General features: G+C 48.8%; 1 protein-coding gene across 1 annotated transcript; it reads left to right on the top strand.

The window, feature by feature from the left end:
* The first annotated feature begins 1,063 nt into the window (after positions 1 to 1,063).
* slc29a3 (solute carrier family 29 member 3) lies at positions 1,064 to 12,022 on the top strand. Its single transcript, XM_035399440.1, has 7 exons — positions 1,064 to 1,285; positions 3,005 to 3,154; positions 3,838 to 4,245; positions 7,423 to 7,505; positions 8,752 to 8,978; positions 9,306 to 9,468; positions 11,360 to 12,022. Exons 3-7 carry the CDS (start codon positions 3,919 to 3,921, stop codon positions 12,009 to 12,011), a joined length of 1,452 nt encoding a protein of 483 aa, XP_035255331.1. The 5' UTR covers positions 1,064 to 1,285; positions 3,005 to 3,154; positions 3,838 to 3,918; the 3' UTR covers positions 12,012 to 12,022.
* The last annotated feature ends 2,709 nt before the right edge of the window (positions 12,023 to 14,731 follow it).

Here is a 14,731-nt window from a genome sequence, read left to right as displayed (position 1 = left end):
GACGGGTGACAAATTAAAGGAAAAACCTAAATAAATGAGTGGAGAAGCATAAGGAACGCAGATGCTTCCATACAGGTGTAATGCATGATACAATCAAGCAATTAACATCCTATCATGCTCTGTGGCATGTATGAAAATGCTAAGCAGGCCCAGTTGACATCAATTTTGAATCAAGATGGAAAGAGGAGAGGATCTAAGTGACTTTGAAAGAAGGTTCATTATTGGGGCACGGATGGCAGGAGCTTCAGTCACAAAGACTGCTCAACTAGTATTGTTTCAATAGGAACAGTGACAGAAGTGATATCAGCCTTCAGATCTAGGGGAAAGACATCAGTAAATATGGTTGGAAAATGTTCTTGTGATATGCTAAAGATGTGGAAAAAAAGTTATATGGTCAGATGAGTCGTCCTACATCATATTCTCAACAAGTGGACAAGCAGTACAAGAACAGTACAAGCCTGAATGCTTGGCCCCTACAGTGAGGAGGTCCAGTGGCTCTGTTATGCTGTGGCGGGGCATTTTCCTGGCATGATTTTGGTCGACTTGTCCCCTTAGAGGGAAGGGTCACTGCAAATCAATACAAAGTTATTCTGAGTGATCAGCTTTATCCTATGATGAAACATTTCTATCCTGATAGGAGTGGTCTATTCCAGGATGACAATGCCCTCATCCACAGGGCATGAGGGGTAATTGAATGGTTTTATAAGTGTGAAAATGATGTGAATCATATGCTATGGCCTTTGCAGTCACCAGATCTCAATCCAAATTAACAGCTGTGGGAGATTTTGGACTGACTCCAGCAGAGTTCCAGAGACTAGTAGACTCCATCCCAAGGCACATTGAAGCTGTTCTGGTAGCTTGTGGTGGCCCAACACCTTACTAAGACCTTCGTTCATATTTGAAATCACGCTTATTCTATTAAAAGGCTTTACTGGAATGTTAAATGAGCATTCACAGTGTCAAAATACAAAAACGGCTCTACATGCATGAGGCACACACAATATTCGTGAATTGCCTTGTATTGTCTTGACCGATTGCATCTGCATTCGAGTGCTCTGGTCTAACAGTGTAGTCAGGAAGTGGGTGTTTGCTTTGAAAGATAATCTTCAAAGCTGATGTGTGTACACTTGAAGAAAGCTGTCGGCAAGCGGAGTCTCCACTTCCATTTTAAACTGTTTTATTCTAGAATTATGTATTATTATGTAACCATTTAGGTTAGCTGCTGGTCACAGACACAAAGTATGGTTAAATAAGAAGTTACACGAGACGTATTTAGCGTCGCTGGGTAAGTGTTTACATTTCTACCAAATCGTTGTTAGTTTTGGTATCGATGGCTATATCTTTTGGTCATCCTTGAGTTGGTTAAATTTATATTGAGTTACAACACGAAACTATAAATACATAACGTATTGTTCGTGCGCTTATAGGCTGTAGTGATTGTGAGCAGCACCGTTTCTCGATTCAACGATCACTCATTGTATACAATAAGGTTCACAGGCGATTAAATTTTGTAAGTTAATTGATCTTGGTTCTGTGGGAAACTTTCGTCGTCATGCTAAACTAGCCGCCTTGCTCATAATAGCCTACATATATTTTTATATATCTAAATCCAATAATTACATATTCATGAAACAAAACAAAAAAGTAGTCAATCTTGTAAGGACATCCAGTGTTCTTATTAATATTCATTCTCTGCGCAGCCTGTATGAATAGTAGGCTACTTTGTTATTAGTCTCTTGGCGAGTTTGCTCATGTGACTTCTAAGCTCCGAAGAGTCTCCAAGGAGCTGTATTATGTAACTTATCGCAATATGAATAAACTGATGACACATGAATAATGACACGGCGTTTGTCAAAACGTCACAGCCCTTTCCTGCAGTAGTAATATGCTCGATAACTTATTCAGTTATTCCGCCTTGAATTAATGTGATTGAAGCGAGTGTGGTTTAAACCTGTATTTTACAGGTAAGGCTCTCGAACTCAATTATGTGGTTTTGGTGCCAACCACAATTGAAACTCCTGAATCGTTTTCATCAGTCGGATACTTCCATTTTCTTTAACATGACAGATTACTCCTTCAGAAAGGTACATTGCATTACAGTGTAAGGATAGACTGCCAGATGAACAGTTGAGATCCAAATTGCTGAAAATGTGGACACCTGTTCACTTAAACTAAATGAGCAAACCTGTAGGCAATTAAGATGCCTGTGAGGAACACATTTTTAAATAACCTAAGCTCCTGTTTTCGGCAACTTCAGTTAATCAGAGATAGTCTAATAAAAAACCAGCATACACTCAGGAATGAATTAACCTACCAGAGGTTACTGAAACTGGGAAGGCTGTAATATCTGAAAGACTGAATCCCACAGCAAGTTATTAAGCAGGACACATTTTCTGTTTATGCAAAATAGGCATAAATATATTTAAACTTGATCATTGAAATGGGACCATAAAAAAATGTAACATTTGTTCTATCCCACCCCCACCCCCGAATCTCTCTGCCCTATGCCACCCCTCCACTCCCCCCTCACTCTTGCTTTCTGCATGGGTGAGGATTTGACCGAGATGAGTCTCCACTCCTCCCCCCACCTCCCTTTTCTGTGTTATTGTTCTCAGATGCCCTATTAGGCAATGAACATGGACTCCGTCCATTACACAAACAGGGGGTGGGGTTCACATTCCACACTCCACACATGACTGCTGTACAGGGTGCTTTTGTGTCCTGTTCTGTGCTGGGGGGGGGGGGCTTCTTATTCTGTGGTGCTGAAGGGCATATATGTCCCCTCTGGGTGACGGCTCAGGGGATCACATGCGCATTTTCTAACTAGCGCGCAAGATGTGCCGTGCCAGTGGCAAAGCCGTCCCCGGTCGTTACGCGGAAATCGCGTGGCGTCATTATCCGTGCATTCCTCCCGCGAGCGTCTCAAGCCACAGAACGAATAAAAACGGGCTGCAGAGCGGCTCGCCCAACCATCACGTCTCTCTCTCCTCTCCTCCACCGGCAGGCTCTCGGTCCACGCTCATGCGGGCCTGGTCCCAACCAGATCGTCCCCAGGCTCAACTGAATTCCCTCCCTGAAATGTGCGTCTGAGGCAGGGGAAAGCCGTCTTCACTGGTCCCCTGAGCACCACGGGAGGAGCCGATTTCATCTGCAGGTAAAATTGCCTTATCTTTGCTGTCGGTGTGGCACAGTGCGCAAAGTGCTTGATTTGTAACCAGTAGTTTGCAGGTTCAAATCCTAGGTGTGCTGTTGCTGATTTGAGCCAGGTGGGCTACTTAAACCAAAAAGGTTTCTGCAAAAGTCTGGTTTCATAAATTGATGATTTGTTGAATTTCTAAGCTGTGTAAGGTTGGTTATGGTTGGATATTATAATTGCAGTAAATGCAGTTTCTCAAAGTTGTGGTGGATTGGTGTTAGTGTCAGTCACTGTGTATCATGTAATTATGATATTTTTGTGTGTTGTCTTAAAATTTATTTTTAAAGCATAGATTATGTATGCTACGCATATTTGCTGGATATGGAGAATGTGTAAGACTAGTAATATTACATTACATTACATTATAGGCATTTAGCAGACGCTCTTATCCAGAGCGACGTACAACAAGTGCATAGGTTTCATGATGTAGAGGCGCAAAAGAAACACTAGAGTGAAGTAAGGATCGTAGTGCCAGAAGTGACCACATTGATCAGGATGTGTAATGTAATGTAGTAATATAGGTTTGAAGACTATGAGGTTATGTATGGAATGCGTGTTTACCTCTCCCATGCAAAGTTGATAATGTGTCTGTTTGCAGAATAGCCTTCACTGATGAGTGTGTCTCTCCATTCCTCTTTCAGTTTCTCTCCCACCCTCTCCGACTCCTCTCCCTTTTCCATCCCTCCGTTCCTCTTTTCCTCGCCCCCTCCCTCTCGGAGAGAATGGAAGAGAAGGACCCCATTCGCGGCAGCCTCAACTCCTCCTACGTGCCGACGGCTCCGCCCCCTGCGTACGAGGACGGAGAGGCGGGGGGCAGCGACGGGGACGATGCGGGGGACGGGACCCCTCTCCTGCCCGCGGAGCACCCCCTGGCGTCCCACCAGCGCCCGGAGGACACGTACTGCATGGTCTACGCCATCTTCTTCCTCCTGGGCATCGGTTCGCTGCTGCCCTGGAACTTCTTCATCACGGCCAAGCAGTACTGGCTGTACAAGCTGAGCAACAGCTCTGACCCTGCGGCTCAGGAGGAGCCCCACTCCGACCTCAGCGTGAGTATAAGTGTGCGTGTGCGTGTGTGTGCGTGTAGGTGTGTGTGTGTGTGTGAGTGTGCATGTGAGTGAGAGTGAGTGTATGTGTGTGTGTGTGCGTGTGAGTGAGAGTGAGTGTATGTGTGTGTGTGTGTGTGTGAGTGAGAGTGAGTGTATGTGTGTGTGTGTGTGTGTGTGAGTGAGAGTGAGTGTATGTGTGTGTGTGTGCGTGTGAGTGAGAGTGAGTGTATGTGTGTGTGTGTGTGTGTGAGTGAGAGTGAGTGTATGTGTGTGTGTGTGCGTGTGAGTGAGAGTGAGTGTATGTGTGTGTGTGTGTGTGTGAGCAGTGCGTGTACGTGTAGGTGTGAGTCTGCCTGTGAGAGTGAGTGTGTGTGTGTGTGTGTGTGTGTGTGCAAGTGCAAGTGCACGAGTGTGTGAGCATGTGTGTGCGTGTGAGTGTGCATGCGCGTGTGTGAGTGTGTGGAGCTGTGGAATCATTCTTAAAAACATGTCTTCAATAGCCTTTTGGTGATCTTAGTTGATCAAGAGATGGGCTTGAAGAAAAACCAGGATACAGGGCGGGGCGGGGCAGGGCAGGCGAAGCTCTGTTTTGGAGCCCCTCCTCTAAATGGTGTCTAAAGCAGGGTTGTCAGACTCTTGGAAGACTGCAGTGTTTTGTGGTTTCCCTTCTGTCAGTGGCCAAATTAGAACTCAGAAACTAGGTGTTTGGATGCTTGACCTCTAGGACTGAATTTAGACTCCTCTGGTCAGAGTGAAGGGTACATCTCTCTTGTGCTCTCTCTCTCTCTCTCTCTCCATCTCTCTCTGTCCCTGTCCCTCTCTCCATCTTTTGTTCTCTCTCACTCTCTTTTTTACACATTCTCACTCTCCCCCCCCCCCCCCCCCCCCCTCCTTTGCTGTCCCAGTTCCCCACTGACTGTCCCTCTCTGTCCTCAGTCCTTGTTCATAACAGAGCCCCCAGCTGAACTGCAGTCTCGCACCTTGCGCTCATATTCTGCTCGGGTAAACACATGTTGAAATGGCCCAGACAGAGCGTGAAGTGTCAGTTTAATGAAAGAGCTGAGGGCTGTTATTTCCAGAAGTGGAGCTGAAGGATGTGGTTGGGGTGGGGGTGGGGGGGGGGGGGTGGTGGCTCTGGGATTGCAGTGATGATTGGGGTGGGGGCGGGGGGGGTGCCATGTAGACCTGAGTCAGACCTTGGTCCAGAACAGTCCCGTGACAGCAGCTAGCACTGACTGAGAATCCTTTCAGACACAAGACCCTTCAGACAGGGGCTCCCTTTCATTTATTTCACAATGAGAGGGAGGGACAGACAGAGAGGGGGAAGGAGATGAGCAAGTTAAAGCACGAGAGTTAAAAACAAGATTTAGGCTATTTTACGCAGTGTTGGTACTTGTGCAAAGTTCACCCACAGCTGCCCCCCCTCCCTCCCTCCCTCCCCTTACCCCTGGATGTGCTGAGAGATGCTGTGCTGCCCCCAGCCCTGTTACTGTGCTCCCCCCAGCCCACCTCTCCTTCTCAGTAATGTGATTAGTGGCTCCATGCTCTAGTCTGGGGAAATGGTCCAGCTGTAATTAGTAATGGCAGAGAAAGGTCAGGAGTGCATTCTGGACTCTGTGCCCAGGTCAGGCATTACAGGAGCGGAGGGTCTCCCCCCGCATACTGCACCCAGATTCCCCTACAGACGGGACCCTCCTTATTCTCTCTTTCACACAGCACAGGTCAACTCTATTAGGCCGTACCTCTTCATCTTAGCCAGCTCACATATTTAGGTTTTGCTCGCATATTAGCAGGTCAGTGGGAAGATGGCTTCTTTACAGTTTGCAGAGCCTGTTGTTGTTTGTTCTTGTTTGTAAAACTCAGTTTAATGCTCGGCAGGGCAGTTTGCTTCTCGTGTGTGTAATTTAGTTTAATGCTCTGTAGGATCATTCTGTTCTGGTCTATACTTTGCCCCAGTAGGGAGTTCCTGTACCTCAGTCCCTGATCTTTGCACTTGGACTGACTCTGTCAGCGGGTAGGATAAGAGCAGCTGCTGAACGGCTGTGATGTGATATAATGTAATGGATCTAAACCGAATTAGAGCGGTTTAACCGGGACATTGAGTCCCACAGCTGGAGCAGCGCTGCGGTCTGCTCTGTGCCGTCTCCCGCCCTGCCCTGTCTCGCTGAGGCCGGCCTGCCGTTGCCGTGGGTGATTTGCTGCAGGTCAGTGTTGCGCAGCTGGAACGGAGCAGGCGGGGCATGACGGACGCGTGACTGCGCAGTCATCACGCATGGGGTCACGGGGGGCGGGGGGGGGGGTGCTGTGATTGCACATTCGCTCTGCTCTCGCCCTCTCACCCCCGTGATTATTTTTAGTTTTACAATCCAGATCTTATAGATTTTCAATCGGACTTCCTTTTTTCCCTTCCCCTCTCAGGGACCAGAAAGCAGAAGAAAGGAGGTGTGTGTGTGTACACGCATGTGTGTGTGTGCGTGCGTGTGTGTGTGTGCGTGCGTGTGTGTGTGTGTGCGCGCGCATGTGCGCGTGTGTGTTTATGCGTGCATGTGCATGTGCACGTGTGTGCAGTGCCTTCACAAAGAATTCCCAGATGAAGTTCTTATGAGGCAAAAAACAGGAAAAGGTTAAGTCTCAAGTCCATTGTAACAAAATTTTTAAAAGATATTTTATCTAGTAAGATAGTAGCTTATCAGACTGAGCAGTCAAACTGGAAGGGCAATGGTCAGAACTGACACTACACTAACAGAGAAGCTCATTGGCTGAAACAGAAGAAACTGTCTAGGGTTGAGCAGTCTCTTCAGGACTTCACAGATACAGCCTCTTTGAGAGTAGCTAGAGGAAGCTCACTGTGGCAATTCCTGTGCAAAGGGAAATTCTAGCACAGGCTACAAACATAAATGCAGCTTTTCCACAGTGAAAGCTGTAGTCTGTGTACTGTTCATGATCCAGTTGGGCTTTAAAAAGACCTTTGTTGATGTATAGATCTATTGTCCTTTATATAAATCTATTCTGAAATGAGACCACGACCAACGGATTTTGCTTCCACACTGAATCTCTCTCTGTCTCTCATGCTCTCTCTCTCTCTCTCTCTCTCTCTCAGGATATGGTTTCATGTGTGTTTAGCAGTGCATTGTGGGAACGGCATGTTTATCATGACTCATATGTGTTTCATTTCAGGACTACTTTGAGAGCTACCTGGCTATCGCCTCCACAGTGCCTTCAGTGTTGTGTCTGGTACTCAACTACCTCCTGGTCAACAGGTGAGTCCACCTGTCCTGTAATGCAGTCTTTCAGTGGGACTTGTCTCACCCATCTCCTCCCCACTCTTCAGCTCAGAAGGTGGCGATAATGCATCTGTGAGCTGGTCTGCAGGCCACAAATAAACACCACAGAAGAAGAAGAGTGTTCAGCCAGACCGCTCCTCATCCCCTCGGTGCATAGAGAAGAGCTGTTCTGTCCACAGTGTCATGCACGCATTCCACACGTAATCATTGGTTATTCCCGTCCTGTTCACGGTGCCATTCTGAGATAGCGGGAGAGAAAGGTCTCAGAGCGTCTGCTGCGAAATATTTTCCCACAGAGTGGTTATTTCTGTACGTTCAGAAACGCTATGGTTATGGTCTGTGGGTGTGACCCACAGTCACTTTGTCCAAGAGCCAGTTACTGGTTGATATGTGAGAAAACTGCATGAACTTGACTTGAAAAGCTTGCAGAATTATTGCAGGGTTTTACAGTTCTGTTCTCATGAGCTCTGTGATGTACTAAAGAACAGCAATACAAATTGACAGTATGAATTTTGACCGTATACTTAATTTTTTGGTTTTGTATCCTTAATCTACACTGTTCTGGGTTAATTTCCTTTGGAGGCTGTGAATGCCAGGGTCACATGGTCTGAAAAGCTCTTGTCTCTCCAACAGCAGACATCATTTCTAGGACTTGCGTTGTATAAGATCAACGTCAGCTTGGCTAATGTCATTCAGAGTAGTCATGGTTTAATTTGACTTATCTGTAACAAAGCAGAGCACACAAACTGAAAGGGTCCATATAACATCCTGTCCTACCCGTGTCTCTGTCTTTCTATCTCTTTCACGACTGAGTGAGACTGAATTTGAACACAAAGCACTCCGTTTATATGAACTGTCACGATGAAAAGAGAAGGTCGCTTCTTTCAGCTGTGCAATCAGCCAGTAAGATAAAGTAATATAACGTGAATTGGGCAGGGAAGAATAACAGTTACCTCACAGGACATCTCCGTCAGAGTGAAAAGTATTACATTTTTATTGCTTGTTTTTTTAATAGTGTAATATCAACAAAATTGCTGAGATGAACTGAAGCACTAAGATGATGCTGAAATGCAGCACCCTTGCAGCTGCGTATTGTGAAGTTTTGTATATGAAGCCGCTCTCTCTGTACTCTTTGGATTCATTAGCGTCCACTGCACACGGGTCGCTGAATACCGTTCCACCAGCAGGGGGCAGCGCGTTGACGGGATTTCTGTGTCGGCAGGCTGTCCTCCTCGGTGAGGATCCTGGCCTCTCTCTTCGTGATCCTGGTGGTGTTTGGCGTCACCACGGCGCTGGTGAAGGTGGACGTGTCGCAGCACCACTCCGAGTTCTTCGCGGGCACCCTGGCCAGCGTGGCGCTGGTGAGCGGGGCCTCCAACCTCTTCTCCGGCAGCGTGTTCGGCATCAGCGGCCACTTCCCCATGAGGATCTCCCAGGCCCTCATATCAGGTACACGCCCTGTCCGGCCCTGCTGTCTCACACTGGCGCATGTCTGCAAAATAAATATAACCTTTTTTCCCATCTCCCCCACCCTTTCCATCTTTCTCTGCCTTTTCTCCCCACTCCTCACTCTTCTTCTGTCTGTCTCTCCTTCTCTCTCTCTCCCTCCCCTCTCTGTCTCTCTCTCCCTCCCTCCCTCTCCTCTCTCTCTCTCCCTCCCCCCCTCTCGCCCTCATCCCCCTCTCCCTCCCTCCCCTCCCCTTCCTCCCTGTCTCTCTCCCTCTCTCTCTCCTACCCTACCTCCCCTCTCTCCCTCCCTCTCTCTCCCTCTCTCAGGACAGGCCATGGGAGGCACGCTCAGTGCAGTGGCCGCTGTGGTGGACCTGGCAGCTGCCAGCGATGTGACAGACAGCGCTCTGGCCTACTTCCTCACGGCCGACGTCTTCATCCTGCTGTGCATCTTTATGTACCTGCTGCTGCCCAAACTGGCGTACTCACGGTCAGTACCCCCCCTCCCAGCTCTCGCCTTCATGCTCAGTGCTGCAGTAACCCCCCAGTCTGTACAGTCAGTGATGACTGGAATCAGACCCGCGGTCCCTCTACTCAAACTCTCTCTCGGTCAGTGCTCTGACAGTGATGATGATGTGGCCACTGCTGACTCTAAACACTGAGCGCGCTCACCAGTGCAGACTGTCAAAAGCACTCTGGTAACACACTACAGCTGTAATCATCAGAGCGCTTCTGCTCCTTACTGTGACACTAAGAGACTGCCTGCCTGACTGTGGGTTTTTCCCTGTGTGCCTTCGGCTTTTGGCAGACCTTGTTTCCCTTGTGCTGAGGCAGCGAGAGAGAAAGAGAAATGAGAGTGGTGGGTTCGAGAGGCCAACCGAGTTTCTCCCACAGAGGAAAACCACAGTTTAGTGAAACCAGCGGGCGATGAAACCATGTGACCTCACTCCTTTTCTGAAAGCGCTCTGTTTCAGACCAGACGCAATCGCCAGCGTGAAGCCAGTCGTTTTAAGCCAGGTGCACTCTTCATTACTTTAGCCCTGCTTTTCTCTGTGCCTGTCACACACACATTGGTCTTGCACCTCCGTTTATCTCTTTGCGTCGTGCGGTGTGTGGTGTGTGAGGTATTTATGAGTTGGCACCTCTGACCCATGAGTGGATTTCCAGTCGGCTCGAAGCTCTCCCGATGCCCACTCGCCATTGGGTTTCATGAGCGGCGAGGCGCTGCAAACAGCCAATGAGAAGCAGCCGTTCGACGGCTCTCGGAAGGCAGTGGCATCGTCTGGGGAGGGGAGGGCTCCGACAGTTGAGTTTCCATAGCAACGTCCCTGTCAGTCCACCTGGCCTGGTTCTGCAGACCCTCCTCTGCAGTAACTGTGCTGCTCAGCAGAAGCTGGAGGGCTAGTATCCCATAGTTCCAAGCTCACCTGTTGTTTTGTCTTTGCTTAGCTTGTCACACAACAGGAGAAGCTTGGTATGGGCTAACTCTGTTTATGGGTTCCTGAATTAAGGAGCAAAATGCTGTTTTATCAAAATACCTGAAGGTCACTGCAGAAGAATTATGCCATACACTGATATTTTGTGCTTTTGCAAGTTGTTCTGGATAAGAGCTTCTGCTAAGTGGTTGTATCGTAGTCTGCGATTCCCCTCCTTGGTCTGGTCTGCTCAATCTATGGCTAATAACTTGACAGAGAAAACATTGTGGTTGTATAATTAAAAATATTGATGAACATTGAGACTGACAAGCATTTATCAGTTTTAATATTTTACAGTGCGCACTGGGCATTGGGCATTTGGATTCAATATTTAATTTATCTTAATATGTAAAAAGCTATTGATGAAGATGAATTATTGACAAATCGTGGGTTGTTAGAATTACGTTCATTGACGCGTTTGTGATGACTGCTGAGTAAAACGTACCCGTCTGTGCTGGTCGTTGCGTGTGCCAGTGGGGGTGCTGATGTGGAAGTGCACATCACTTAGCCATAAATGACCCTTTCAGAATGTTCAGGTGAGGCAGTGGGAGTTCTTTAGGGAATGACTGACCCATTTCCCTTCCCAGTGTGCTCCCTCGCCCCTTTCCTTTTACACCCCCCATATCTTAAATTAAAATAAATTGAACGCTATTTGGCAATGTACTATGGGTACGTCACAACAATTTATGAGAAAAAGTATGAAACAAAAAGTCATTCAGCTAACCTGGAATATAACAATAACAATAGTTACTGTACTGTCACTTTTGCTTGCGTTCTCTCTCTTCCTCTGGCTCTCCCTCTCTCATTCTGTCTTTCTCCCTTGTGTTGTGTCATTCCCTCATTCGTTTTCTTGCTTTCTGTCTGTCTGTCTCTCTCTCTGTCTCTCTCTCATGCTCTCTCTCTCAGACACTACATGCTAGCAGCAGCCAATAGCAGCAGCAGGGTTCCCTCGGAGGCTCCGCCCCCGTGCGGGGACGACGAGTCACGCGGCGGCCCGGGCGGGGCCGTCTCCGTCCCGCCCCTCCAGCCCATCCTGAGGAAGATGTGGCTGCTGGGCCTGTGCGTGTTCTACGTGTTCTTCGTCTCCATCATGGTCTTCCCCGCCGTGTCGTCCGGCATCCAGTCCGTGCACCAGGACTCGGGCAGCCCCTGGACCACCACCTACTTCGTGCCGCTGACCAGCTTCCTCCTGTACAACGTGGCCGACTTCTGCGGGAGGCAGGCCACGGCCTGGCTGCACTGGCCGGGCCCCACCAGCCGCGCCCTGCCCGCCCTGGTGCTGGCCCGCACCGTGCTGGTGCCCCTCTTCATGTTCTGCAACTACCAGCCCCGGACGCGGCTGCACACCGTGCTGTTCGACAGCGACCTGTTTCCCATAGCCTTCGTCTGCCTGCTGGGCCTCAGCAACGGCTACCTGGGCACCCTGCCCATGATCTACGGGCCCAAGGTGGTGCCGCGGGAGCTGGCCGAGCCCACCGGCGTGGTCATGTCCTTCTTCCTCACGCTGGGGCTGGCCGTGGGCTCCGCCTTCTCCGTGCTCATTGTCCACTGCATCTGACCCGGGGACGGGGGGGGCGAGGGGGGTGAGGGGGACTGCAGGGGCAAGGGGGCGGGGCTTAAACTGGACGCTGTGCACATCCAGCCCTGGAGGATACAATGGCCCACTACGGCCTGTGCTTGGACCTGACTACAAACATGGGGCAGAACATTGGGAGTTCCCATCATGCATTGCAACCCAGGAGCAGCTCATCCCTTTGCTGTTGCCACACTAATCTCTGTAAAAATGGAGGTGCCTGTAGGGGTACAGCCCAGCGTTTACAGCACAGCCAGTCAATGGACAGCTGTGAGACTTCCCATCATGCTTTTCACCTCATTTCCTGGATCTGTGTCTGTGCCTCTGCAGGACTGACCGTACTGACCTTTTAGCTTGTTTTTTTTTATTGAATTTTTAATTGATTTTAAATGTCAGGTATGTTTTAGTGATGTTTACAGTGTTGTGTGGGCAGGTTTTATAATTGTGGAAAATATTTTTCCTTTTTAAACTGCTCATCGGTGTTCTTCTCAGTGATGGTGAGAACGACCCCCCCTAGTGTTCGTCTACCTGAAATGCTTTCTGAAACATCAGTGTACTGTGGTTATTCAGGGTTAAACACAAATGTGTTCAGATATAACGGGCATATACAAGTGTGCTTTCCTTTTTATTTTTCTTGTCAAGTTAAGAGCCTTGATCTCCAATTGTCAAAGCCATGTAACTCCATCACTTGTGTCTTAGCTTTGAGATAAATAAATCCTGTGTGCCATGGCGTTTGTCTGCTTCCCTTGTGAGGTATCGGGTTCATACCATCTCACGAGCACTGATCTCGCAACACAACACGTCGAATAAATACGCTAATGCACACATGCGTTCGGGGACTGTCAGTCCGGTTTGGTTCTCATGGACTAGGAAACTTGCTCTGGGGGTATTTCACGAAGCAGGAACAGCCGTTTTTACATAGTCCGTGTTCCAGATTTGGGAGGGTTCCAGGTTTTATTTGGTGTAGTTGTTCAGCTTAGTCGGCAAACAGGGCTCTGCTTTCTGTTTTCAGTTTTACGTTATCTGTGCCTGTACTGTCTCCACCTGCAGGCCGCTTGAAGTCACTGCGGGACAGAAACACCATAAGCTGTTGCCAGTCTGGGTGATGGATGGATAACTACCAGATATTTCAAGGTGGGCTTTCCTATACCTGTGCACACAGCAACACACAGTAATGTATGATTATGTGACCTAGTGACTGTGTGGTTGTGTGGTGGCGTTGAGGGGACTAACATACTCCAAAGCTCATAGAAGTCTGGGATATTTGTGGGGTTTGAGGGTGACCTACAATCTTCCGATTAGGAGAATTTAAAGCCCTCAAAAGCAAAACTAAGAAAGACATGGATTTCTCAGTCTTTTGTTCTGAAGCAGTTGTGTGTTATGAAAGTTGAGTATATATATATTTCTTTTAAAGTGCTACATTTAAAGTGTGTGATTGCTGTACAGCAGAGGTTCAAGGCAGTGGGTGTGAAAGGCAGTTATATTTGCAGTTACTGTAGAAATGAGATCATGGCGGTTGGGGGGGGTCTGAAGCAGGCTCTATCGGCTGTAACGTTGGCCTGTAGTGCAGTCAGCCGTTTTAACACAGCACTCCGGGGTGCGAGCGCGCTGCACAGATCGCCAGTTTGCCCGGAGAACCGCACAAAAGATATCACAACATCGAATTCATTACAGCGGACTACCGCTGCACCTTATTACGGTCCGTTTCCCAAGCATCCCTCATCGAGAGCCGCTTACGCAGTTGACACTCTCGCACGCTATCCATTTAGACATCAGCGTCTTTCACAGAAGGCACAGGCATCATTATGGGTTAACAAGGGGCTGTATTCCTGCACCAAAAAAATTACGCAAACGTGTTAATGTGAAAGCGGGACTGAGCTGAACGTATAATGGACCTTAGCAGCCTTCGCGTGGCTGTACAGGCTGCGGCTGAAGACGCACTTGGACTCGGAGCGGTTTGTTAGCCACGCGGCTAACGTTCCCGTCCCCACTAGAAGTGGCCCGGGGGCCACGGCACAGCACGGCACAGCACAGCACAGCCCAGCACAGCACAGCGAGCCATAAAGAGCGGACCTTCTGCTCGGCAGACGCAGTGTGCTGAATACTGAATGAGCCCAGGGATTCTGGGAGGAGACCGCATCTCTGCAGTCCTGGCGGGATTGGCTCACCACCCACAGGTTGGCAGCGCGAGGAGGGGCAGGATGTGATGCGTTTGGAACGGGATGACATCATGGCCGTGACTATTCACCACAGCAGCCATCGGCGACCTGACTGCCCTGCAGTACAGACGGGTGAAGAGCACTGGCTGTTCACTGTCCGTTTGGGGCAGTCTTTGAGAGTGAAGGCACTCCTCCCAGTTAACGTTCACCCTGATTTTCACTCGTGTCCCACCTGGTGCTTCCTGTTGAGAAACTTATTCACGGGACCTGATTGCGTGTCTGCCGAAATCCCCAACTTCCCTTTGCGATTAGTTTGCCCTGATGAGTGTATGAAAAAAATAGAACTCCCCCCCCCCCCCCCCCATCCTTCTCTCTCTTTTTGCCTCAAAGCAGAGGATGGCAAAAGAGGGAGGGATGAAGGGATGGGAGGCAGGGAAACCCAGGATTCCAGAACAGGATTGTTGGGCTATGGTGTATATTCTTTGCCAGAATGTCTGCTGTGGCAGATATTAGCGCAGCCCTCCAGTCCAGTAACTCCAGTAAACA

The sequence above is a fragment of the Anguilla anguilla genome, chromosome 18 (assembly GCF_013347855.1).
Source record: "Anguilla anguilla isolate fAngAng1 chromosome 18, fAngAng1.pri, whole genome shotgun sequence".
Classification (NCBI taxonomy): domain Eukaryota; kingdom Metazoa; phylum Chordata; class Actinopteri; order Anguilliformes; family Anguillidae; genus Anguilla; species Anguilla anguilla.
Note: the sequence above shows the minus strand (reverse complement) of the source record. Positions and strands in the feature narration are given on the sequence as shown.

What these genes read in the sequence shown, in the direction of transcription:
- slc29a3 (XM_035399440.1), top strand. Translation starts at nt 3,919, where the DNA reads ATGGAAGAGAAGGACCCCATTCGCGGCAGCCTCAACTCCTCCTACGTG. An exon ending in AACTACCTCCTGGTCAACAG is followed by an intron (nt 7,506 to 8,751) that starts GTGAGTCCACCT and finishes CTGTGTCGGCAG; the next exon opens with GCTGTCCTCCTCGGTGAGGA. An exon ending in CCCAAACTGGCGTACTCACG is followed by an intron (nt 9,469 to 11,359) that starts GTCAGTACCCCC and finishes TCTCTCTCTCAG; the next exon opens with ACACTACATGCTAGCAGCAG.